The 26,759-nt window shown below is 35.9% G+C and overlaps 2 protein-coding genes across 3 annotated transcripts in view; one reads left to right on the forward strand and one right to left on the reverse strand.

Moving 5' to 3' along the window:
* Positions 1–2,053, reverse strand: part of LOC100369661 (uncharacterized) — a 43,781-nt gene extending 41,728 nt beyond the window's left edge. Inside the window, exon 1 of one of the 2 annotated variants that reach the window (XM_085495589.1) lies at positions 1,711–2,053. The gene's annotated coding sequence lies outside the window, so the exon portion shown is untranslated. Of the gene's footprint in view, positions 1–644; positions 787–1,710 lie in introns of those variants that run through there. The other variant, XM_078008199.2, reaches the window with a different exon arrangement.
* On the forward strand, positions 2,046–23,991 carry LOC102800923 (E3 ubiquitin-protein ligase NRDP1-like). Its single transcript, XM_085495591.1, has 2 exons — positions 2,046–2,193; positions 19,053–23,991. The coding sequence occupies exon 2, from the start codon at positions 19,068–19,070 to the stop codon at positions 20,025–20,027; it is 960 nt and encodes a 319-aa protein (XP_085351717.1). The 5' UTR covers positions 2,046–2,193; positions 19,053–19,067; the 3' UTR covers positions 20,028–23,991.
* The last annotated feature ends 2,768 nt before the right edge of the window (positions 23,992–26,759 follow it).

Consider the following 26,759-nt stretch of genomic DNA (forward strand, 5'->3'; position numbering starts at 1 on the left):
ACTGCACGTGGTGTGAATGTCTCACGCGAGAAACGAATAATAAGCACGACTTGATAAAGAACTGGGCAAAGACGCCATGTTGAACTGAATTGGCCTGAAAAGCACCGAATTTATGTGTACTAGTGGCCTCAGAAGAAATATTAACCCGACAATTTATTGAACAACGAAGCTGACTGTCTACTTGTTTGATTCGGGTGTTATTGAATATTTTAAAAACGCAGTGTGGTGTCAGTTCTCCGTGCTGACAAGTGAAATGCGTGACAGTATTTCAAACAATGTACATTGCGGTCCGCCATCTTGAATTTCTAGACACACATTAACTGAAAAATGTACCGATGGTCGTCGCCGTGAACGCCACTTTGAAACACATTTGACACTTAATAATCTCGCACGATTGTATGAAATACGCTATTTCAACGACTCGTGTCTTTTTGTGTAAATGTGTGATGCACAAAAGCAGTAGTTAGGTGACGACGTCAACATGCCACTTCGAAACATGATTCGAGAAAATGGCCGCCATCTTGAGCAATTTTGCATGAAGACAGCACAGTCCTCGGCGGCGATTTCTCAAAACGTAGAATACGTATGACTTTAATTGTCAAGTTGTTGTATATTAGAGTGTATATCATGTGTGTAACACGTACCTATAATCGGCAATGTAGTGATCATAGTGTATATTTGGCGTCGACGTAAAGGCGTGTGTGTAGCTACGCCTGCCATGGAGGTGCGTGTAACCAGGCACTAGAACACGGAAAGGGACAGCCCGAGTTCATTTATAAGAGGGCTCTCGACAAATTCGGAAATACTGGTCACAGAACCTCATGTTATCTCTGTAAATCAACCTTTTTAGAAAATATATATTTACATATTAGATTTCAAAGTTTGGTCAGATCATAGCGATGTGATATCTTATTTGGCATGACCTACATAACATTAAACTATTGTTTCGGGGGAAATTGTAATGTTCATGTTTTCTTTTTTATTCAACGGAGCCAACGTAACGGCACGCCCATCGCGACATAATTTAATCCGCGTTTTTCAACTGAACGAAGTTGACACTTACCGCGAATTGGTACTATGGTAGATACATCAAAGTTATCAGTCATTTAAACTACTACAACAAATTAACAACACAAAATCAACTTAATATATAATATATAGACAACCACACTGATGCAAATATGTGAATGGAAATTGCTACAAACTGTATAAACGAATTGTTACGTCTTTGATAACACACAACGTGAATCCGTTATGCATGTGTTAACATAGATTACACATTTTATGAATGTACAAACGCTAATTAATTATTTCAAAGGTTGCCTTGTTTTGAGAAATTAACAATAACTTGATTTTATTTCAACTATTCTCTGAAAATATGTCGGCACAGTTTTAATCGTATTCAAACCACAATGGAGTGATATGACCTCTATGAACCTGCGAACTTACCATAACAGTAGAGTATAACAGTTTTTGAATGATGAACGATTATCTATATTTTCAGTTACACGCTGTTTTTTTATACACGCTAAATAGATTAAACATCGACACTGAAACCGAACAAGGCTGAAACCGAACAAGTTCAGGGATTTCTGTACCACATGTACCGTATCGTCCATGTGGTACAATACTAGTGGGTGTGTGACTATTGTCATTTTGTAAAAAAAAATGCAATAATTATACGTGTAGATAATTTGTGGAAATACTCACTCAGTTGGACATGCTGGGTCATACAGTTCAGCCATTCCGTCGTGTTGAAACTTAAGTTGGACCGCAACACAAATCGATAAACTTTCAACTCAACACCGCACACCACAAGTGATAGTTCAACGACGCCATTATGACTAAACTAAAACATACTTTTGCTTATAAATAAAACGGACGTCTGAGAAGGAGTTAAGGCAAAAATTACGACATCATTAGGTTGATGTTTCCACGGAAACCGCTATAAATCGAGTGTGAAACAGAGCAAAGGGAATCCCCTGTACACAAACTCACTCTGGTCAACAGCCTCGCTCTGGGAACCCGGGGTTTTGGATCACGTGATTACTACGTCAAAGCAAAGCACCCCAATGGTATTTCCTCAGTTTCAAGCGTTTTGCGCATGTGTCGAATCTGTTACGACACTGTGAAGAAAACCGGTCGAAACGCAAGAAAAGAGAAGAATTATCAACGTTTGGAATGTGTTAACTGGTAAGATTTAACTTCAAATTCTATTCCGGAGTCAGCAGCGCCACATCTGAACCAAATTATGCCAATTTTCTGATGAACCGGGTGTAATGTTGTTTTGTTGACATTCGGTTGGTTTGCACTATTAATGAGTTGGATGAAAATGGCCTCCTTTCAATTTAGTAAGATGAAATTATTTTTTCATAGTCATTGGAATATAAAGAATGAAGTAAAAATGATGGAACATATCTAGAAATTTAACTGTAATCATGGCGTGACGGCGTTGATTTAGTTCAAGTTTATTTGTTGCTTGTTGAACTACTGGTATCCATAACTTCGACCAGTGTATGGCCAGTTTAATGTTTAAACACGTATTTACAGTGATCAGCTATATACATGTAACTTGTTCAAACTATTATGCTCTGTGGTTGAACTCTCGAAAAGTATTTAAAGAGAATATTTTTTTTTTCCATATCAAATGATGTCACAGTCGTTTCCTTTTGCGGGGACAATGTAGGTTTCCTGACGACCCAGCATGGGGTCAGCCCTGTAAACTTATACGAGACTGAGGTCATTTATGTGGAATCATTAGAATTATTTTTAATACTAGTCTAAATTTGGTTCAATTGTGGAAAATATATAATTAACCAGGTGTGTGGCAAAATGGTTAGTGTGTCCGCTAATCATCAGAGAGATTGTGGGGGACGACTTCTATGGTTTGCACACTCAGCACTGCAAATAAGAGCACATTCTGTGGAAAGAGATACTTAACGGCCCAATTCACCCCCCCCCTGCCAAGTGTTTATTGAAGGTGTGGCTATGCTAATGAGTCCAGTTAATCAGTTGCATAGCCTATGTTTTCAGAAATTCATAGTTTATTTACAAACTGATAGCACTAATACCCATAAGCATCAAAGTATATTCTCTACATAATAAGTCAAGCCTACGTCACAAACTGGTCAAAATCCCCAAACATTGCCAGCAACCAATCACACACTAGCTTAGACAATAGCTTTCCCTGACGATAATACTTAGCAACGTTATTTCCCCCACGCTAACTTGAAAAATCTTTTGTTTTTGTCTCGTTTCCGTTTCCTGTCTGTCTTAGAGAATAACAACTCAGTCAAACTTACTTCCATAGAGTAAAGACCTGAGCTGCATAGGCATTCCGCAATGACAATGTGATGTGGTATCAACCTTTTCTTTGAATTACGTTTATTTCAACAATATCGTTCGTCTGAAATGCAGAATTGACGAATCATATTCATTTGCCACCCTCATATCGTTGAACTACGATGCCACAGCAATGACAACGATGCACGTATGCTGTCAAGCTTGCTAAGGTCAACAATAACAAAATATTCACTGCATGGCGTTCACACTTTCACTCTCATAAATACTGCTGCTGATATGCGGCAATAGTAAAAATAATAAATTTGAGACTATGCATCACTGCATGCGAAAACCTGATGACCGACCACATCCACTGTAGCGCAAAATAAAACTGCTATATGCTGTCTAGTGTACATTTCCTAATGTGCACGAGGCTGGTTAGACAAGGAAAGTCGAAACTTGTATTATCATAAATAAATATTTTTAGTCATCATAAAAAAATTTATTTTAGAGAAAACAAAAATTGTTGAGATTTAGCTAAGAGCCTGTGTGTGGGCACACAGTTATGATATGAATTTGCTATTTCCGAAATACGCTCTTTATCATCAAGTTACAGTAACAGTAAACAATACTAAACACGGCATTCATTTCATTGAAACCCGATTAGGGGTACTTCTGGCTCGTACTCTTTGTGGTGACTTTTTAAATTTGCAAACATGATTTTCATTGTCTTCATTGAATCCGCTATGTGATAATGAGAAAAAAATTTAGGAACTGTCATAAATACTATGTATAATCACTGCTGTGATATTCATAGTCACATACACTTTGGCACGACATAATCGACCTGTAAGTTCAAGAAAAAAAAATAAAATGGTGGAATATAGAATATATAGCTTTTGCTCTATGAACAAGCTTATGACCATCAAAAGAAGGTGCTTAGTGCTGTATCTAAGGGAAATGATGTGTTTGTTGCAACAAAAATCGGATCGGGCAAGTCGATGTGTTATTTCAACCATTTTGTCAGTTTACTAAAACATGGTTTGCACAAATATTTAGAAATTCCATCGTCTTCATTCACTTGCCCACAAACAATTTCCAACGTTGGAATAACAAATTTTGGAAACGTGTCAATGAGTATAGACCTTCTTGACTCTCGGTGAATCGGCCCAAAGCCTACACGCCGCCATTGTATTAATCTGTGATGACCCCAGACGTTCACTTACAATACAGTGATGCTGATTGGTGGCACCAGCTCCTTGGCACGCCCAATCAAATGACTCAATTTAACTGCAGCGAAATGCAGCTTTTCCTAACATTATCACACACAGGTTTGTGGGTCATTAAGAATGGCCAGATTTAGCGAAAGTGTCAAACTTGACGGCCTCAATGATTGTATGGATGGGTCTGTCATCTCACGACAATAAATCGGAAGTAGACAAAAACATCTATAAGACATCATTTTTAGGCCATTTTTAATGTTAATAGATGGTGTCATTTGTTCATGATTAGTGAAGAAATAAGTGTTGGAAGATATTAGTGTCTATGATATTTCAAATAATTACTGAGTACCTGTAAATTGCCTACTGTCACCGCCATATTGTTTTGGATACCAAAACAACGACATGGCCAGTTAAGTTGTTGACTGGTTTGATATGAACCACTCAAGATTATTACATGATTATTATAAAACTGAGTAAATGTGTGCAGTATACTAGTAACATTGGGTTGTTTAGAGAGAAGACTGTTTCTTGAAATTTATAACTTTAAAATCATTGAGATGAATGAGACAATTGATCCCACCAGGCAGGAATTTTTTTCAATAAACTATTTAGAATATCTATCGCTTATTTGGTAGTAAATCGACCAAAGATTCATAGTTATTAGGCATTACTAATTGGATTCTATAGCAAATGAAAGCATCTTTTTGCGATTGAAGCGTCTTTTATAGAGTACATCAATATGTTTAATTTTTTGTATGACAACATAGCCACTTGTCATATGACAAAATATTGGATGAAATACGAATGAAATGGAATTGTATCTCCTGTAAATATTCAGTGTTCTCCCCAGAAAAACTACATACCTACTGGTAAATTTGCATAACAATAGGATGTGTTAATGACTGCTATTGTACTCATTGTTATCTAAAATTTAACAGTTAGGAACCCCTACTCTATAATGCCTTGGGGATTACCCTGATATTCTACCTGTTACTGCTGATGTTTTTATTTGGTACAAACATAAAAATAAAACCCAGCAAATATTGTTTTGGACACTAAAACATTATCATTGCCAGCTGAGTTGCTTACTGGGTTTCAATGTGCATCTTGAGATTGTTATATGATTAGAAGTGGTTAGACCAAACCATTTTAGGAGGGGGTGTCGTTTGGCTAAATATGCAAATTTACTAGCATTATGCCATGCACTAAACCATGGAACTATAAACCACAGGAAGAACAGCGAAACTAAGAGGATTAAAAAAAACTTTGTCCTAGTTTAACTTACAGTGCTTTCACTTTTGTTTCCACGACATTAGTCATACTCCATGTTAGTTGCCGCCGATACGCCCGTATCAACCGCTTTGCTGGGACTTGAAAAAATAAATTTAATATCTGCGCAGTAAAATATTTCGTTCACTATGCATGTGCAAACAAGTCGGTCTGTAGGGTGACCTTCAGTGTACCGGAAGTCAGAGTTTAGCGAGTTTTCATCATTTTCAATGTCGTTTTTGGATTACTTTTTTTTTTTTTAACCCTCGAAAAAATAAGGTTGCGAAAATTTGCGAGACATGGGGTTTTGTATGCTGTTCGTTGTTGAGATACCCCAACTTATTCCGTGTTTCCCTTCGATCGCCATAAGTGGCAATGTGTTTTTTTTTTCCTGTTGAATGTCGCTCATAAATCAGTGTTTTGTCTTGGCGCCATTGTTTTTTTTAATGTATAACCAAAACAACTTGATCACGTGATCTCCCGAAGTTGCCTGATTGTCTCCAAAAATGACCGATAGTCAGAGATTAACGTTCATTTGCGTAAATTGGCTTATTTTTCAATGCGACGAAATAAACAGTCAAAATAAACATTCAACATTGCGGCATCTATCATAGTTCCAAGGAAACGAGGTGGTTGTTCTTCCTGTGGTTTATAGTTCCATAACTAAACACACCAGACACATGCGAGTCATATTTTGTGTGGACAACTTTGTCATTGTCATATTGCAATTTATAGAATTAAATGAAATAAATTGAAATGTTTTTGTATCTTCTATTTATATACAACATATCCAAGTCCCTCACTATTAGTTTGACATCTCCTTTAAATTTATTCCAATCGTAACACTAACAGACGTGCATAGCAAACCAGTCAGCAACTTAGCTGGCAATATTGGTCTTTGGAAACAATATGGTGGTGACAGTAATAGGATTACCACATTAAGGCCATACCTGCTCTTTCAGTAGATGTAATGTGCATTTCAAAAATATAAAAACAGACCAGGGATTTATTTTAACAAGGGAACAAGGGCGCAGCGCCCTCATGCTATGGCCATGCGCCCCCTTACCCAGGGGAGCAGATTCTCCGGCAACCATAACATTTTGAATGACCAGGGATCACATGTGTCTACAGTCTTCAACTGTGACCAATCTGATAGTAATTTTGGCCTCAAGGAAGCCATAGAATGCTCCATTTTAACTTTTAACATTTTAACCCTGGTAGGGAGAATCCTATCTCCCCAAATTGGTGGCGACGCTGAATTGCAGTGTTCCTTCTTGCAGTTTTTTTCTAGAAAAACCCCTGCAGATATTATTAGACATGTAGCACTGAAATCAATAAAATAGAAGAGCACTCACTCCAAAATTTCAGCACTCATTCCAACTTGCAAATTTCCCTTATGCAGAGTAAACTTTGGCACCAACATCAACACGTTCTAACGTTAATATTGATGTATCATTCAAAAACTTTTCTTTGTTTACATGGGACACAGAAGTGCTATATCACACAACAGAAATTGAATCTCTTCACTTACGCAAACTTTTGCACAGAACTGAACATTTTTTCATTATCATTATTACTATAAGCAGAAAAAAAATGTATAATAATAACGTTGTTACGAGAATACCACAAAGTATGCATTCAGGCAGTATGGGTCATTTCGGTCGATACAAATGCCATACTGCCTTCATGCATATTTTGCGGTATCCTTGTGATAACCTCATATTATCTTTTTTTTTATTCTGAATGTTTCTAACATGGAATGACAACCATGCTTTATTGTACTTAGATCTATGTCCATTTTAGGATATGACTTCAATAAAGACTATTATTATTATACAAATAAGTACACACATTTAAAATCATTTTCTTTATTGTAAAATTGAAAATTATTGCATAATAGTGAAGCCAGTTGTAAAAAGGTTCTACCTGTATAATAAAGATAATTTGTTTGATTTTGTAATAATAAAAATATCATTGACAGAATTTTTTGTATAGTGAAACGTGTGACCTGTTATGTTATATATGTATCTGGAAGCAGAATGTTGTACATAAACACTGCCCTGTGATCTTCTATTTTCTGTTCCACTATTAACCACAGAGTACCGTTAAATCTGTATTAGAAGTCGCATCCATAATAAAGGTCAAATCCATTTTTTTTTGAACATTTGAAAACCAAAAATTAATCATTTCTCATATGTGTAGATGCTCTAATAGAAGCTGCATCCCTTCTGTTGCCTTGTACCATTTTAATAGAAGCCACAGTTTTTAATACAGATTTTACAGTAAACGATAACATGTCTATTGCATAAACCAACACTAAGTCATTTTGTTGGATTTTTGGAATGAGAAATACATTGCCATCATTTGAAAATATAGTGCAAATTGAACTACCATACCCAGTACTATTGTGTTATTGCCATGTGTGTCTATAACCTAATATCTTTATCTACTTTTTATAAGGCCTTTGATATTTGATTTCAATAACTGATATGCGCGAGGGTAGACCCCTGTTTTAGTATATACATGTAACACATCCTTTGGTTAAACAACTGATGTGGGTGACCTCTACCCCTGTTGTAGTATGTAACACCATCTGATTGGTTAAACAACTGATGTGGGTGACCTCTACCCCTGTTGTAGTATGTAACACCATCTGATTGGTTAAACAACTGATGTGGGTGACCTCTACCCCTGTTGTAGTACATGTATGTAACACCATCTGATTGGTTAAACAACTAATGTGGGTGACCTCTACCCCTGTTGTAGTACATGTATGTAACACCATCTGATTGGTTAAACAACTGATGTGGGTGACCTCTACCCCTGTTGTAGCATGTATGTAACACCATCTGATTGGTTAAACAACTGATGTGGGTGACCTCTACCCCTGTTGTAGTACATGTATGTAACACCATCTGATTGGTTAAACAACTGATGTGGGTGACCTCTACCCCTGTTGTAGTACATGTATGTAACACCATCTGATTGGTTAAACAACTGATGTGGGTGACCTCTACCCCTGTTGTAGCATGTATGTAACACCATCTGATTGGTTAAACAACTGATGTGGGTGACCTCTACCCCTGTTGTAGTACATGTATGTAACACCTTCTGATTGGTTAAACAACTGATGTGGGTGACCTCTACCCCTGTTGTATTAAATGTATGTAACACCATCTGATTGGTTAAACAACTGATGTGGGTGACCTCTACCCCTGTTGTATTAAATGTATGTAACACCATCTGATTGGTTAAACAACTGATATGGGTGACCTCTACCCCTGTTGTATTAAATGTATGTAACACCTTCTGATTGGTTAAACAACTGATGTGGGTGACCTCTACCCCTGTTGTAGCATGTATGTAACACCATCTGATTGGTTAAACAACTGATGTGGGTGACCTCTACCCCTGTTGTAGTACATGTATGTAACACCTTCTGATTGGTTAAACAACTGATGTGGGTGACCTCTACCCCTGTTGTATTAAATGTATGTAACACCTTCTGATTGGTTAAACAACTGATATGGGTGACCTCTACCCCTGTTGTAGTACATGTATGTAACACCATCTGATTGGTTAAACAACTGATGTGGGTGACCTCTACCCCTGTTGTAGTACATGTATGTAACACCATCTGATTGGTTAAACAACTGATGTGGGTGACCTCTACCCCTGTTGTAGCATGTATGTAACACCATCTGATTGGTTAAACAACTGATGTGGGTGACCTCTACCCCTGTTGTAGTACATGTATGTAACACCTTCTGATTGGTTAAACAACTGATGTGGGTGACCTCTACCCCTGTTGTATTAAATGTATGTAACACCATCTGATTGGTTAAACAACTGATGTGGGTGACCTCTACCCCTGTTGTATTAAATGTATGTAACACCATCTGATTGGTTAAACAACTGATGTGGGTGACCTCTACCTCTGTTGTATTAAATGTATGTAACACCATCTGATTGGTTAAACAATTGATGTGGGTGACCTCTACCCCTGTTGTATTAAATGTATGTAACACCATCTGATTGGTTAAACAACTGATGTGGGTGACCTCTACCCCTGTTGTATTAAATGTATGTAACACCATCTGATTGGTTAAACAACTGATGTGGGTGACCTCTACCCCTGTTGTATTAAATGTATGTAACACCATCTGATTGGTTAAACAACTGATGTGGGTGACCTCTACCCCTGTTGTAGTATGTAACACCGTCTGATTGGTTAAACAACTGATGTGGGTGACCTCTACCCCTGTTGTATTAAATGTATGTAACACCTTCTGATTGGTTAAACAACTGATGTGGGTGACCTCTACCCCTGTTGTATTAAATGTATGTAACACCATCTGATTGGTTAAACAACTGATGTGGGTGACCTCTACCCCTGTTGTAGTATGTAACACCATCTGATTGGTTAAACAACTGATGTGGGTGACCTCTACCCCTGTTGTATTAAATGTATGTAACACCATCTGATTGGTTAAACAACTGATGTGGGTGACCTCTACCCCTGTTGTATTAAATGTATGTAACACCTTCTGATTGATTAAACAACTGATGTGGGTGACCTCTACCCCTGTTGTATTAAATGTATGTAACACCATCTGATTGGTTAAACAACTGATGTGGGTGACCTCTACCCCTGTTGTATTAAATGTATGTAACACCATCTGATTGGTTAAACAACTGATGTGGGTGACCTCTACCTCTGTTGTATTAAATGTATGTAACACCATCTGATTGGTTAAACAACTGATGTGGGTGACCTCTACCCCTGTTGTATTAAATGTATGTAACACCATCTGATTGGTTAAACAACTGATGTGGGTGACCTCTACCCCTGTTGTATTAAATGTATGTAACACCATCTGATTGGTTAAACAACTGATGTGGGTGACCTCTACCCCTGTTGTAGTATGTAACACCATCTGGTTGGTTAAACAACTGATGTGGGTGACCTCTACCCCTGTTGTATTAAATGTATGTAACACCATCTAATTGGTTAAACAACTGATGTGGGTGACCTCTACCTCTGTTGTATTAAATGTATGTAACACCATCTGATTGGTTAAACAACTGATGTGGGTGACCTCTACCCCTGTTGTATTAAATGTATGTAACACCATCTAATTGGTTAAACAACTGATGTGGGTGACCTCTACCCCTGTTGTATTAAATGTATGTAACACCATCTGATTGGTTAAACAACTGATGTGGGTGACCTCTACCCCTGTTGTAGTACATGTATGTAACACCATCTGATTGGTTAAACAACTGATGTGGGTGACCTCTACCCCTGTTGTATTAAATGTATGTAACACCTTCTGATTGGTTAAACAACTGATGTGGGTGACCTCTACCCCTGTTGTAGTACATGTATGTAACACCATCTGATTGGTTAAACAACTGATGTGGGTGACCTCTACCCCTGTTGTATTAAATGTATGTAACACCTTCTGATTGGTTAAACAACTGATGTGGGTGACCTCTACCCCTGTTGTAGTACATGTATGTAACACCATCTGATTGGTTAAACAACTGATGTGGGTGACCTCTACCCCTGTTGTATTAAATGTATGTAACACCATCTAATTGGTTAAACAACTGATGTGGGTGACCTCTACCCCTGTTGTAGTACATGTATGTAACACCATCTAATTGGTTAAACAACTGATGTGGGTGACCTCTACCCCTGTTGTATTAAATGTATGTAACACCTTCTGATTGGTTAAACAACTGATGTGGGTGACCTCTACCCCTGTTGTATTAAATGTATGTAACACCATCTGATTGGTTAAACAACTGATGTGGGTGACCTCTACCCCTGTTGTATTAAATGTATGTAACACCATCTGATTGGTTAAACAACTGATGTGGGTGACCTCTACCCCTGTTGTATTAAATGTATGTAACACCATCTGATTGGTTAAACAACTGATGTGGGTGACCTCTACCTCTGTTGTATTAAATGTATGTAACACCATCTGATTGGTTAAACAACTGATGTGGGTGACCTCTACCCCTGTTGTAGTACATGTATGTAACACCATCTAATTGGTTAAACAACTGATGTGGGTGACCTCTACCCCTGTTGTATTAAATGTATGTAACACCATCTGATTGGTTAAACAACTGATGTGGGTGACCTCTACCCCTGTTGTATTAAATGTATGTAACACCATCTGATTGGTTAAACAACTGATGTGGGTGACCTCTACCCCTGTTGTAGTATGTAACACCATCTGATTGGTTAAACAACTGATATGGGTGACCTCTACCCCTGTTGTAGTATGTAACACCATCTAATTGGTTAAACAACTGATGTGGGTGACCTCTACCCCTGTTGTAGTATGTAACACCATCTAATTGGTTAAACAACTGATGTGGGTGACCTCTACCCCTGTTGTAGTATGTAACACCATCTAATTGGTTAAACAACTGATGTGGGTGACCTCTACCCCTGTTGTAGTATGTAACACCATCTAATTGGTTAAACAACTGATGTGGGTGACCTCTACCCCTGTTGTAGTATGTAACACCATCTAATTGGTTAAACAACTGATGTGGGTGACCTCTACCCCTGTTGTAGTACATGTATGTAACACCATCTGATTGGTTAAACAACTGATGTGGGTGACCTCTACCCCTGTTGTAGTACATGTATGTAACACCTTCTGATTGGTTAAACAACTGATGTGGGTGACCTCTACCCCTGTTGTAGTACATGTATGTAACACCTTCTGATTGGTTAAACAACTGATGTGGGTGACCTCTACCCCTGTTGTAGTACATGTATGTAACACCATCTGATTGGTTAAACAACTGATGTGGGTGACCTCTACCCCTGTTGTATTAAATGTATGTAACACCATCTGATTGGTTAAACAACTGATGTGGGTGACCTCTACCCCTGTTGTAGTACATGTATGTAACACCATCTGATTGGTTAAACAACTGATGTGGGTGACCTCTACCTCTGTTGTATTAAATGTATGTAACACCATCTGATTGGTTAAACAACTGATGTGGGTGACCTCTACCCCTGTTGTAGTACATGTATGTAACACCATCTAATTGGTTAAACAACTGATGTGGGTGACCTCTACCCCTGTTGTATTAAATGTATGTAACACCATCTGATTGGTTAAACAACTGATGTGGGTGACCTCTACCCCTGTTGTATTAAATGTATGTAACACCATCTGATTGGTTAAACAACTGATGTGGGTGACCTCTACCCCTGTTGTAGTATGTAACACCATCTGATTGGTTAAACAACTGATATGGGTGACCTCTACCCCTGTTGTAGTATGTAACACCATCTAATTGGTTAAACAACTGATGTGGGTGACCTCTACCCCTGTTGTAGTATGTAACACCATCTAATTGGTTAAACAACTGATGTGGGTGACCTCTACCCCTGTTGTAGTATGTAACACCATCTAATTGGTTAAACAACTGATGTGGGTGACCTCTACCCCTGTTGTAGTATGTAACACCATCTAATTGGTTAAACAACTGATGTGGGTGACCTCTACCCCAGTTGTAGTATGTAACACCATCTAATTGGTTAAACAACTGATGTGGGTGAATTCTACCCCTGTTGTAGTACATGTATGTAACACCATCTGATTGGTTAAACAACTGATGTGGGTGACCTCTACCCCTGTTGTAGTACATGTATGTAACACCATCTGATTGGTTAAACAACTGATGTGGGTGACCTCTACCCCTGTTGTAGTACATGTATGTAACACCTTCTGATTGGTTAAACAACTGATGTGGGTGACCTCTACCCCTGTTGTAGTACATGTATGTAACACCTTCTGATTGGTTAAACAACTGATGTGGGTGACCTCTACCCCTGTTGTAGTACATGTATGTAACACCATCTGATTGGTTAAACAACTGATGTGGGTGACCTCTACCCCTGTTGTAGTATGTAACACCATCTGATTGGTTAAACAACTCATGTGGGTGACCTCTACCCCTGTTCTAGTACATGTATGTAACACCTTCTGATTGGTTAAACAACTGATGTGGGTGACCTCTACTCCTGTTGTAGTATGTAACACCATCTGATTGGTTAAACAACTGATGTGGGTGACCTCTACCCCTGTTGTATTAAATGTATGTAACACCTTCTGATTGGTTAAACAACTGATGTGGGTGACCTCTACTCCTGTTGTAGTATGTAACACCATCTGATTGGTTAAACAACTGATGTGGGTGACCTCTACCCCTGTTGTAGTACATGTATGTAAGTAACACCTTCTGATTGGTTAAACAACTGATGTGGGTGACCTCTACCCCTGTTGTAGCATGTAACACCTGATTGGTTAAATAAACTTGAATGTCTTGATGTATTGTTTATTGGCCAATCGTATATTGGCTTCTTTTATGAGTCAGTTTTGTGTGTTGGCTATCACCACCAAATTATAAAAAAAAAACAGAAATGTTTATCCACCTCAAAAAGGTAATTTATGACTTTTCCTACTCTTTTTAATTACCCACAATACACCAGTGGCTTTCTACAAATAATTTGTGTACCCATAATCCATTGGATGGCACTGATGTGACTCAGCTTTCTATGTTCATGAGCAGGTTATCTTTTCCCACAATGCATTTGAAAATTGTAGTTTTTTCAAATGGCAGTTAATATGTCATGTATATATTGTATTATTTGTATTAATTTCTAATATTGTAAAATACTTTATTAATTGCTGAAATAAATCTTTGCTGGAAAATACTTTTTGGGTGTTTTGTATAGAATTTATTTTCACTGATTTTTATTCCAAATAATAATAAATTTCAAAAGAAAATAAAATATTTACAGCATACATAGTATCAAGCCCTGGTAAGCAGTGATTGATAATTAAACATTGTTGGCTTTGGAAATGTATGTGTTGTAAATCCTGATAATTCAGAAAAAAAATTCTCAGAATGGAATTTTATGAGTCACTGAGTGCTTCCTTAGCATTAACCTTTTCACCACCAGTTTCCTCTTTTCATCACAAAATAGTCCTGCTTATAGTCTGCACATTCCAACTTTTTTGAGTGAAAATTGATTCAAATTTTGACTGTTGGCTCCAAAATTAGGGTTTATTTTCTGAAATATTGAAGAATATATAAACAAATTGCAGACAAATTTGGGCAAGGAAGTCTGGTGGTAAAAAGGTTAAATATTACAGTACAGTACAGTCTTAGGGACAACATCAAAAGTTCAATGTAGGATAAAAAACTTTATTCCTTTTAGTTAATTTAGTTTCCCAAACCCCTCCCCCCACTGAAACTTAATTGATAAATATTGATCATGGCGTCAGACTACATTCACCATTAAATACAAATTGATAATCGGACAGTAGTATTGCATAGCAGTTCATTTGACGTATATATTTACACTCTGACCAAACCATTTTCTCGTCTTGTAGTTTGTTTTTTCATTTTCTGTTATACTCCAAGATTTTTTCGACTTTCGAAATAAAATCGTTTTTGCAGGATGGAAACTTTTTGAGGTCAAAACCCCCCACCCCCAAACTAAAGCAAATAAGTTTTTATCCGACATTGATCTTTTGACGTCGTCCCTAAGTGTAACTGAATTTCCAATCTGGCTATCAGCTGTCTTTGCCATTCCATAACAACCTTCTAAAGTGAGTAAATTCATTGAAATCAATAATTTCAACTTATTCTTTGTAGTATTTACCTATGTTACTAATGCACTTATGTAGACACATTACTCTACACAATTCACATATGTTACAGTTTTAAAAGCAAGCTCACCCTAGCTTCTAACCAGCTTAGGACTAATTGTACATACATATCGCCATACTGCATAAAATAAGTTGAAGAAAAACAAGAGCAATCCACATCTATTGATTGTTATATGGAAACATGTAAGCAAATAATGCAATGCAAAGATTTATGAGTCTAAATGTTAAGTTATGCTCGAACTATGTGGTATACTGCAGTGATAATTGATTAATACTAAGGAAGACTGCCAGCCACAGACTTAATTTCCTGGAAATATTTGTCACGTAGTTCTGAATTCATCAGCAATCCACGTGTACAATAAATTAACAGTATGTGACAGACAAAAGATACCATTGATAGGATATAAAAGAAGAATTTTAGACAACTTCAGTAATAGTGGGGTGGAAGTTGATTATAATAAAGTAATTTAACATCATTATGGCATCATCATAAGGCCAAAAAAAAAATTGTTTTGTTGCCCTCATCGACCGACCAAAAAATATGAAATATCGGGTTGTGTTTTTTTTTGTTTTTGTTTTAATTGACCCAAATATTAAAAACTAACCATTTTAAGCAGTAAAAAAATGTTTCCTCTAAAAATTAACGACCCCGGGCCGCTGTTTGAATACTATGAAGTTTTTTGCATATCAGGCCATTTCACCGTTTGCGATTTGACTGATAGTTGTGCACATTATTAAAAATATTTTCTTAATTAAATGAAAACATTATTTTGAATCAAAAACAATACGTTTATTGTAGTAAATATAATTTTTAATACATGAAATGCACAAAATTTTATTGAATGACATTTTATATTAAAACTCCCATCCGCTTACATTACCAACAAAACGACGGCTTTTGCACGTTGTTTGTGTGTACAAACATGTGTGCAGCGGTAGAGAACATGGCGAACCTGTTTGCTGTGTGCATGATAGCAAAAGCTGGATCAACTATTAAATTTAGCAAAGTCATGTCGCTTAAAAAAAAAAAAAAAATCCGACCAGCCGAACTAATTTTTCAATTATCCGACTTGAGGGCAACATAAGTTTGTTTTTTTTTGGCCTAAGCCATAGTCTGCTCCTTTGTACATACAATTTCTATTTTGCTCATTTGTGTTGAAAAAGTTTTAAATAAGTGACATAGTATCATAATTGTGATCAAAATTTGATATTTTGTTTATTTTAGTCTGTTTGTTGGAACTGCTGGTTGTGAATTGAAGTCTATGACTTTTCTATTAATAGCATTTATTACTCCACCATCTCATTTTCAGCTTCTGGTTTTCATTGTACTCATTGCTGTGATAAATCACTCCATCAGTTTTTTCTTACATGTAGGTGAAGATTTGTTTATTTCTTAAGCATATTTTCTAATTGTGCTGATTATTTTGGTATAAATTTGATTAAAAACTGATCAAAATGAACCACCAGATTGCTTTTATCAATAATTGTCCCGGGTCTTTGCTATCACAATAGATATGTGTTTCAGGTCAGTCATTTTCTGTTACAAGGTATTTGAGATATTTGATTTTATCAGCTGCAGCACATGTTTGAATTTCATGTAAACAAACATTGTTTTTTACATGCATTGTATATGTCGTCGCTACAAGCCCTATATTCAACATGCAGACAACGACCACCTCTCTTTAACCTTAATTTTTCCAACCAAAAGTTTGGTTCAACATTTTTCCTATTTTTTATTTATTTTTTTATACTTTTTTCATTATTGGTTACAAGTTTAATTTTTTCAAAAAATATGAAAAAATTCATATTCTTATAATTATCTCGTTACCATGGTTTTTGTGTAGAAATTGTTTTCTTTTGATGTGATAATTTTATGTATTTATATATGTGGTTAACGTAAAAATAAAATATAAAAAAATTTAAGCAATTTTTATTTGGTGAAAGTTGTCAAAAGTTGTCTTTCCACAATAGCTAAATTCATTTAGATTTAGACTTGAATTGTTTTTGGCACCTGTATGCAGATAGAAGCCCTTGACATGAGTCTATGTGTGTGTGTTTGTGTGTGTGACCAACATATGATCAGATTTTCTATGAAAACAAATATGTCATTTGGTAAATGAGTGATTTCAGAGTTTTAATCTGAAATTAGAATACTCTTGATTAGTAATTTATTATCTGTGAGTGTAATGACTTATGGAACTAGAAGATCCACATGGAAGAAACTTTCACTGTTCAATTGTTAAAGGGGAACCTTCCAAGCCCAGGGATTTCACCAAAGAATCTCGGGACACTGTAGTTTATGTTTAAAAAATTAATCTATCTTTTGTTATCCATTGTAATTTTAATCCAGAAAGAGATTTGTTGTAAAAAAATAAACAGGGACTTTCTGGTTTTCAGTTATTTTTTATTCTCTTAAAAACAAAGCAAATAGAGAAAAAATATTATAGATGCTTTATTACTGCATTTATGAAATACAGTGGAATACTGTAGAATACTTTATTTTCGCTTGGAATTTATTTTCGCTGAAGGGATGATTCCGTAAAAATAAAATCCAGCGAATATATTTTTTTTTCTATATTTCACATTAAACTCATCAAAAATCAGTGAAAATAAATTCCATACAAAACGCCCAAAAAGCCTTTTCAGCGAAAATTAATTCCAGTGAATATAAAGTATTCCACAGTACTTGTTTTTAACTGTAAACTGTAAATTAAATTGAGAGATATATATATTTAAATTCACAAATTCATGTGAAGCATAGAATATAGTGTTTTCACTAGACTTAACCCCTTCAGTAAATGCAACAACGGAAAGTACCGGTAATGATAAAATATTTCACAATGTCTAATAGTTGAGAAAGACTGAATGTGAAAATGAGAAGACATCTTACATACGTGTATGATAATGTTGTTAAAATTAACTTTTATGTGATACCATTCTCTGACCAATATATACACCATGGAATGTTGAGAGTGCTGATAGGTAATGAGAAATTAATTATAAAATATGAGTTTAAAATATAAAGCTTGATTTGTAAATGATAGACACTCACTGAGTTAGTAGGAGTTAGTGTAGATATGTTTGTCTAAGGAATAAGACCCTTCAATACTTACAAAGTGATATGTGTGTGAACAGGGGTTTTTGTAGAAAAAAACTGCAAGAAGGAGCACTGCAATTCAGCGACGCCACCAAGTGGGGGAAGACAGGGTTCTTCCTACCAGGGTATGGATTTTTGATAATTCTAAGTTAAAATGGAGCATTCTATGGCTTCCTTGGGGCCAAAATTACTATCAGACATGTCACAGTTGAAAACTGTGGCCACATGTGATCCCTGGTCAATCAGAATTTTATGGTTGCCAGAGGATCCTGCTCCCCAGGGCGCATGAGGGCGCTGCGCCCCTGTTCTCTTGTATTTTCAATATACATGTATTGTATATCATATAACAGCATCATTGGAACTTGTCTTGTGTTTTAGCTAGTTCTGGGAGTGATGTTCCACATATTTGCAAAGTGAGAATGAAACTTTAATTAATTCTGTCTTTGTTTTACTCTTCCACAGAAACATTGTATAAAGATGGGTTTTGAGATTGGACGTTTCCAAGGTGAAGTAGATGAAGAATTGGTATGTCCCATATGCAGCGGAGTCTTAGAAGAACCTGTACAGGCTCCACAGTGTGAACACGCTTTCTGCACAGCATGTATACAAGAATGGTTGTCAAGGCAACATACTTGTCCAGTTGATCGCAATTCGATTACACCACAACAGCTGAAAGCTGTTCCTCGAATCCTAAGGAATTTACTGTCACGCTTGTATATTGCATGCGATAATGCGACATTCGGTTGTGATGCTGTTGTTAAATTAGACACACTACAGCAACACCTGGATGAATGTGAACATAATCCTAAACGTCCTGTACAGTGTGAGCAAGGATGTGGTCTTGTTATACCGAAAGATGAGCAGAAAGAACACAACTGTGTTCGTGAACTGCGCACTCTCATTCAACAGCAACAGACCAAACTCTGTGACTTTGATACAGAATTAGCAGATATTAAACGAATGTATAATGATCAGAAAAGAGAAATCCAGATGCTGAAAGAATATATGCGTGCAATTCGATGCTCCAACCCTAATCCCAGTGCATCTGTACGAGCCATTGAGGATGAGATTGAAACCAACGAGGTGATAAGATGGGCTAATTCATTGCCAATTTCCAGAGTTACCCGGTGGGGTGGAATGATATCTACTCCAGATGCGGTACTGCAGGCGGTCATCAAGCGTTCTCTTATTGATAGTGCATGCCCAGCGCATATCGTCACTGAATTAATGGAGAGTGCACATGAAAGAAACTGGCCCCCTGGATTAAACACTCTGGAAACTCGACAACTGAATCGTCATACTTATGAACAGTATGTTACCCGGAGGATTCCAGGAAAGCAAGCTGTTGTTGTGATGTCACATGATAACCAGCATATGGGAGAAGATTTCACTCTAGATCCAGGTCTAGTTATGATATTTGCACATGGCATAGAATAACATTCCCTACAAATTCATATTACAATGTATTAAAATTGCATGTCATTTTATGGTAGTATATATTATACTGTCCTCCAAGTTTTCCTTTGTGAGTTAGATTAGCTTGATTTGTTTATTTTCTCACTTATCTGGTGTTGTGTATATGTATTTGTGTTGTTTTTTGTGGAAAGATTTTGAAATTCGAAAGACGCAAAATAACATGTTAGTAAGCTTTCATTGTATAACATTGTTGTTATATCTTGTGCTAGGTTTAGCTAGCATCCAGAATCATTTTAACACTTTGATGAATTTCAAAGCTCAATCTATTAAACTGATCATCCATATGCACTGGAATAAACTAGTAAACACAACTGGTTAACACATTGGCTGCCACACCAATTTTGGCTGCATGTATATGACTCCTGGCACTGAATATGAGCATGTGTTTGCTTCGTTGGAACATTTGGTCATACTGTCTTGCATTATATCTGTCATCAACTCATATCAACATAGAGATATCTATCATCAATATGAGTAGAATACAGGGAAGCATATACAGTATATTTTACATACATGATGCACACAATATTGCATATTATTATATACCTTGCATTGCCTGGCAACGCTATGGGAAGTGCACCCTCACATCAAGGCAGTAATTTTCGCAAATCACACCGGCCCAGCACGCCTGGATTTTATCAATCACATTAAATGTCATTTTAAATTACATCGTGTGTTTGAGGTCACACCGTGGTAAAATTATAATTACACCTATAAGGTATATAACATCTTTATGGACTGGATAAAGCTTTTGCTGCCCTCTGCCATGCGGCAAGAGTGCCATAGTTTGAGGATGCGTAAGCTGTATCCAGTCCATAAAGATTATTCTATTTGGTCTATATTATGGCTATAAATCGTAGTGTATAGAATATCAATTGGAGAATGTGTTGTGGCTTATTCACAGAATTTGAGATGCACAACACTGTACCATGTATTTCTCCTGTGGAACGCCAATCAAAGAGTGAAAAAAACAGCTAAAACTCAACTATCAAACAATCCTGAACAACCAAATTTATACATGTTGCACATTTAGGGGGGTAGTCTTCTTACACCATTCAGAGGAGTCTTAACAACTAGCCCAAAGTACAGTTTTTTTAGAGTTTCTCACTGTTGTTATTGCCGGCTGTGATTTCCAAGAGTTTGAAAAGTCAAGCATAAGAATTCTTGAAAATGAGTGGACAATTGGAGAATAATAGGTAGACACACAAGGCTATAACTTGAACACCCCCCCCCCCTTTCCTTTGTAGTGAAATTATTATAATCAAAGTACTTATACTCATCAAGAAAAGTCATATGACATGAACATGTTCAGAAAGGAAAACATAAATGGTACAATACAAATCTGTGACATGTGCACTGACGAGTAATAAACCTGTAAAATGTAGGTAAACAGAGAGAGTTTGATATGAAGTAATCCCACTCATTAAAGGCCCAATTCACTTGCCCCGGGCAAGTGTGATGTGGAGGTGTGGCTATGCTAATGAGTGTTGTTAATCACTTGCATCCTGTTTCAGCGGACTATCATGTGACTTTGATTGACAGCAGTTAATTATTCAAGATTAGTAGTGCGTTCCTTTCCCCGGTTCGTGTTTTTGACTTTTATCTGCCAAAATCTCAGCTCGTACACTATGTATTGTTATAAATACTACACACAGCTACTGCTGTGATATTCATAGTCACATACATCCACTTTGGCAAGACATAATCGACATGTAAGTTCGAGAATACGAGTTTTTACCGGAGCTTGGCTGGAGCTGTTTACTATAGCGTGACAAGCAAGGAAATAATCCCTATTGTTTAAAAGCGTATTTATAGTATACCTGGGCCTTTAAGGGATTAGGTTATCAGTGAATTCATTAACATTCATGGAGTAGCAAACCTACATGCCTTAAACTTGAGAGTCTAGGTGGTACTCATTTCTTAAGGCCACAATTTATATAATGGCCTTAGCATATAGGAATAATATTCCCTATATTGAAGGGTACCAAGGCAAAATCATTGGGTATCTTTGTAATGATCTTTGAAGTTTAAGCCATGTATTATACAATGTTCAGTCTTCAATTCCTTATTTTTTCTCATCTTGTCAAAGTAAAATTCAATCATTTGTTTTCAGTGAATGCCTGATCCAAACATCAATACATGATATAAAGATAAATTACCATCAGCATCTTGATATGGGTAACAATTATAACTTTTGAATTTGTGTCATACATATATATATATCGCAATTAAGCTACTTGCAATACATTCCCAAGCCAGATTTGGGTATTAAGAAGAATAATTAAATACATATACTATTCCCGAATTACTGACTAAAACGTTACTATTCTGTATAACTTGTGATAGTGTAAACTTAAATGGCTGATTATGAGATTAAGGGGAATGTTTTGCACTGCTGATTCTTTAAAGACTACATGAATATAAATATCCAGAATTTATTCATTTTCCAATAAATTGTACTTCCGGGCATTATAAGGATATTGACTTAAAAAAGTTCGAGGTCACCAGCCTAATTTTTGATAAAGTGATTGTTGTATTTTAGTGGATAGCGGCCATTTTGGGACTATTATAACACTTTTACTATAGGTTTCTATGGCAGAGATATTATGCCATATCGCAAATTGTAGACTTGTGACATAGGCCAAAAATATCATATATTGCGAATGATGGGGTACTGGTTGCCCTCATTTATTTCAAAAATTCGGATTTTAAAAACTGTCAAAAAATACAATTTTTCTTGTTGTGGTCAATAGAATTGTTCTAAAAATAACGTGTTTTGTTTTTTTAAATTATAGAACAAAAATATCACAACATAAGTCACTGTAACACACAAAAAATTCTCTTTTATGTTGCCATGGGACAATAGCTCCATGATATTACACAATAAACATTGTCATGTGATTTATGACCAACTTTCTCAGAAATTATGAGTAGACATCTACCTTAATGCTAATTATATGTAAACACATGCAAATGGCCTCCAACACCACATTGAGAGGGACACAAACCTTTATAGATTTATCCCGTTATTGCATCCATCCATTTTGACAATAGACGCACATTAAGATGTGTTACTATTAAATAGAGTAAATGGCCTATGCTGGCAAACTTGTATGATATGTATAGGATTATAGTTATAATTATGTATTAAAAATTAAAGCTTTTTAATTTAATGTATTTCGGTGTTCTTAATTAAGTTTAACTTTTCTGATAGGAGGCTTGAGCTCACCAAATGTAAGTACACTTAGTGAGCAATGACAACTCTGATCTTTAACTATCATTCTTATGTATATGCATCGAAGTACTGTACAGATGGGTACATGAACATGAGAGAGCTATTAAAACTTACATAAAGTAATTGCCACTTTTCTGCTTTATTCATTGAAAAAGAAAGCAAAATGATCTATTTTAGGCTTGTATACAGTCTCTTGTATTTTGGTGTTTTTTTCAATAAACTCACATATCATGCGTGTACAAATGACAAAACCAGGTTATCATGAAAGCTAGGATGTTTATTTCATGATAACCCAGCTTTCACCATTTATATGCTCCCATATTATAATTTATTGAAAAAACACCACAAACTAAACGAGACTGTATGCAAGTCTGAAGAAAATCTATTTGTAAATTCAGGTGTATTACTTTTAGCATCATTAAAATTAAATGTAAGAATATATGTTGTACTGTTAACCATTTAATAATCCAGGAAATTCTACAGTTTGATAGCCTTTGTGAAGACATAATTTCATGAAAGTCACAAACCCCAGTGAAATTTTCACAAAATTTAGGGATTTATACAGACTCATGAAAATTTGTCTCTCGAAATTAAATCGGTTTGCAGTATTGCCTTTGTGTCATCTTTATTACATTTGATATGTTTAATGTTTCTGTAGATTATAAAATAAACATTTAATTCGTGCATTCAGAGCTTTGTCAGTTCTAATATTTTGTTCAAACTCCAAAACATTTATAGATACTTCTGCAGTACCAGTACATTTGTAATCACAATAATGTCAATCCTTGGTCATAATCTCAAGCAATGCGATTGAATATATAACATCACAATATTCATAATGGCCAAGGTGTACATTATAGTGAATGAAAATAAAATCAAGATACTCCTTACCTCATCTGAATAACCTATACCACTGGCATAAAAGCATTATTAAATTAAAAGTTATTCAAAATAAATGCTAAAAAGACTATACAATACAGTAAATGGTTGATTTGTAATTCTTTTACAAAACCATGTGTTCTAAAACAATCACAATTGTTACAAAATTCAAGTTTTCTATTACTTGTATCAGCCTGACAGATATTCAATATTCGAGCATCTATGTGTATCATTTCTTTTTCACAACATGTTATTGCTGCTTTCATTCTGATCACTCGTATACTGTTCAGTGTTGCCACTTAATTTGGCCAATACATACACTTTCATGTGAGATTGTTTTACCCGACTAGTTTGTGTAACAGTTCCAATTCACAGAAATGGCTTCTTTCTCAAATTAGCTTTACCCGCCTAGTTAAACTGAATGGTAACAATTTATCCCAACTAAAAGTTTTGAAAATAATTGTCTCTCAATGAATTCTCCTCTCTTTTATTCTCTCTCTTCTTCTACATACGCCAGTAGGCCTAAAAAATATATTTCTGGTTAGCGTGCGTACCATCAACAAAATGCGCGCCTATCTTTTTCACATACAAGTACCACTACGCAGCGCCCTCTGTTGACGATTTCATGAAACCTGGAACGTGAAATATTTTGTAACCAGCGTTGGGCTGACTCAGTATATTTAATCCTATAGATTCACTGTTCCTATCCCTTTCCGCCATCTCGGGTAGTTTTTATATGAGCAGTGTTTTTGTTTTTTTTCTTTTTTTTTAAATATGACTAATTTATAAATGTATAACAGTATTTTAGCTATTTAGAAGTTCACCCAAATATTTGCTTGTAGTCATCACTGCACATCACTACCTCCCTTGTATGTGAATTGCATAATTGTATATAGATTACTTAATCATTATACAACATACTATTGTTCATTACTAAATATTCATATATGTGTACATTTCTCATTCCACCATACACACAGTTTAAACAATCTCGTAGTTTAGAAACATTGCCAAAGGCTGGACGGTCATTTGGTATATCATTTTTTTCCATTACTATAAAACAAACGATGTCATTTATTCTAATATTTTTTTCACTCGTAACCTCAGCCGATATTATACACGACGATAAAGACAAAGACTTTCTGCAACTGATTTTGACAGAGGCGGCGACACGAAATGTTGCGTTGGGGAGGGATCTGCTCAGCATCCCTCGCGACGAAGGCGCGACCTTACTAGGGGGTCCACGGGCATGCCCCCTTAAATTTTAAAATCTAAACCTTCTGAAACGCTATTTTCTGTATTTTGAGGGACAAATTTTGTTTGATTTTAGGGGGAGACGCCACCCCAACATTTTTTTCGAGGGGGCGACCGTTCCCTCTGCCACCCATATGCCGCCGCCTCTGTTTGAACAAGGGAATTCAGAAATAAAGATATTTCATTTGAAACATAGTTGAACTCTGGTGACCTTGCCCTTTGTTATATAATATAAATCCCTTTTATCCCAGTTTGTTTCAATATAAATATGTATTGTCATAATTAATTTTGAATACAAACAAGTTTTGGGGTTGACTCAACAGTGGGGAATCAGTCTACCGAATGTCCTTAAAAGATGTAAATACCTTACAAAAACATTGGTGCCTTATTTGTTTAATTATTTTAAGGGACATAATTTCCAGTTTTATTCAAAGTAATTCAGATATTTTAGTATAAAAATAAATGCCTCATCGCAAAAAAAAAAGTTCTGCATTTAGACGTGGATAGATTCATAAAACATGCAAGATAACAGAAAATCTTAGCTGGCTTTTGTCCAAGTATTTTGTATTACATGAAAAGTAAAAAAAAAAAACACCCTTTATGAATAGCTATCATGTTGCAAGCTCTGCTTTGTATGCAAATCAACTTAAGTAGTTAGTTGGTGTCCAGTGGAGGGAGAAGTCAACAGTACTGTTGCCTCCTGAGAATCTACATCTTCAAACACTGCAATCTTCGAAGTGCGTTTTTCAACCAGTATTATAAAAACTATATCATTCTGTTCTAATAGCTGAAACATATTCCTGCGAGTTTTCATTTGTCGAATGAACTGTTTGTCAAATACAGAATACATATATTTTAGAACAATTTTCTTTTTAAAATGTGGATGAAATGTTTTGCTTTTTATGTATTTTTCATGTATTGTTTTTGATTTGATAACTTTGAGCTAAACAGATTTTCTATTAGCTTCAGATCTTGATCAAAGTTAGGCACCCAGTTCATAGGAGTGCTTATATTGATTTTCTGACATCTTGTTTTCTGTAAAGATTTTATTGGTAGGTTTACAAATGTGTATCAGACTGTGCATTCTCTCCATGAGTTGGTTTTGAAACCCAGTAAGGGATTCTGGTATACATTACCAAGGATATTATTACAAGATAAATTATTTGCTTCATTGAACACATACAACAATGCATATTTCCACTGAGATCAGTGACCTTTGATGTGTATCATCAGTGATCAGTCAAGTAGAAACAGTCAAAATATTTTATCAGATTTTCTCAATTTTTGCATGATATTTTCATACAGGACATCTGTTGTTCAAACTC

This window comes from Saccoglossus kowalevskii, chromosome 22 (genome assembly GCF_978046115.1).
Source record: "Saccoglossus kowalevskii chromosome 22, keSacKowa6.1, whole genome shotgun sequence".
Classification (NCBI taxonomy): domain Eukaryota; kingdom Metazoa; phylum Hemichordata; class Enteropneusta; family Harrimaniidae; genus Saccoglossus; species Saccoglossus kowalevskii.

Coding starts and splice junctions, on each gene's coding strand:
- LOC102800923 (XM_085495591.1), top strand. CDS start 19,068: ATGGGTTTTGAGATTGGACGTTTCCAAGGTGAAGTAGATGAAGAATTG.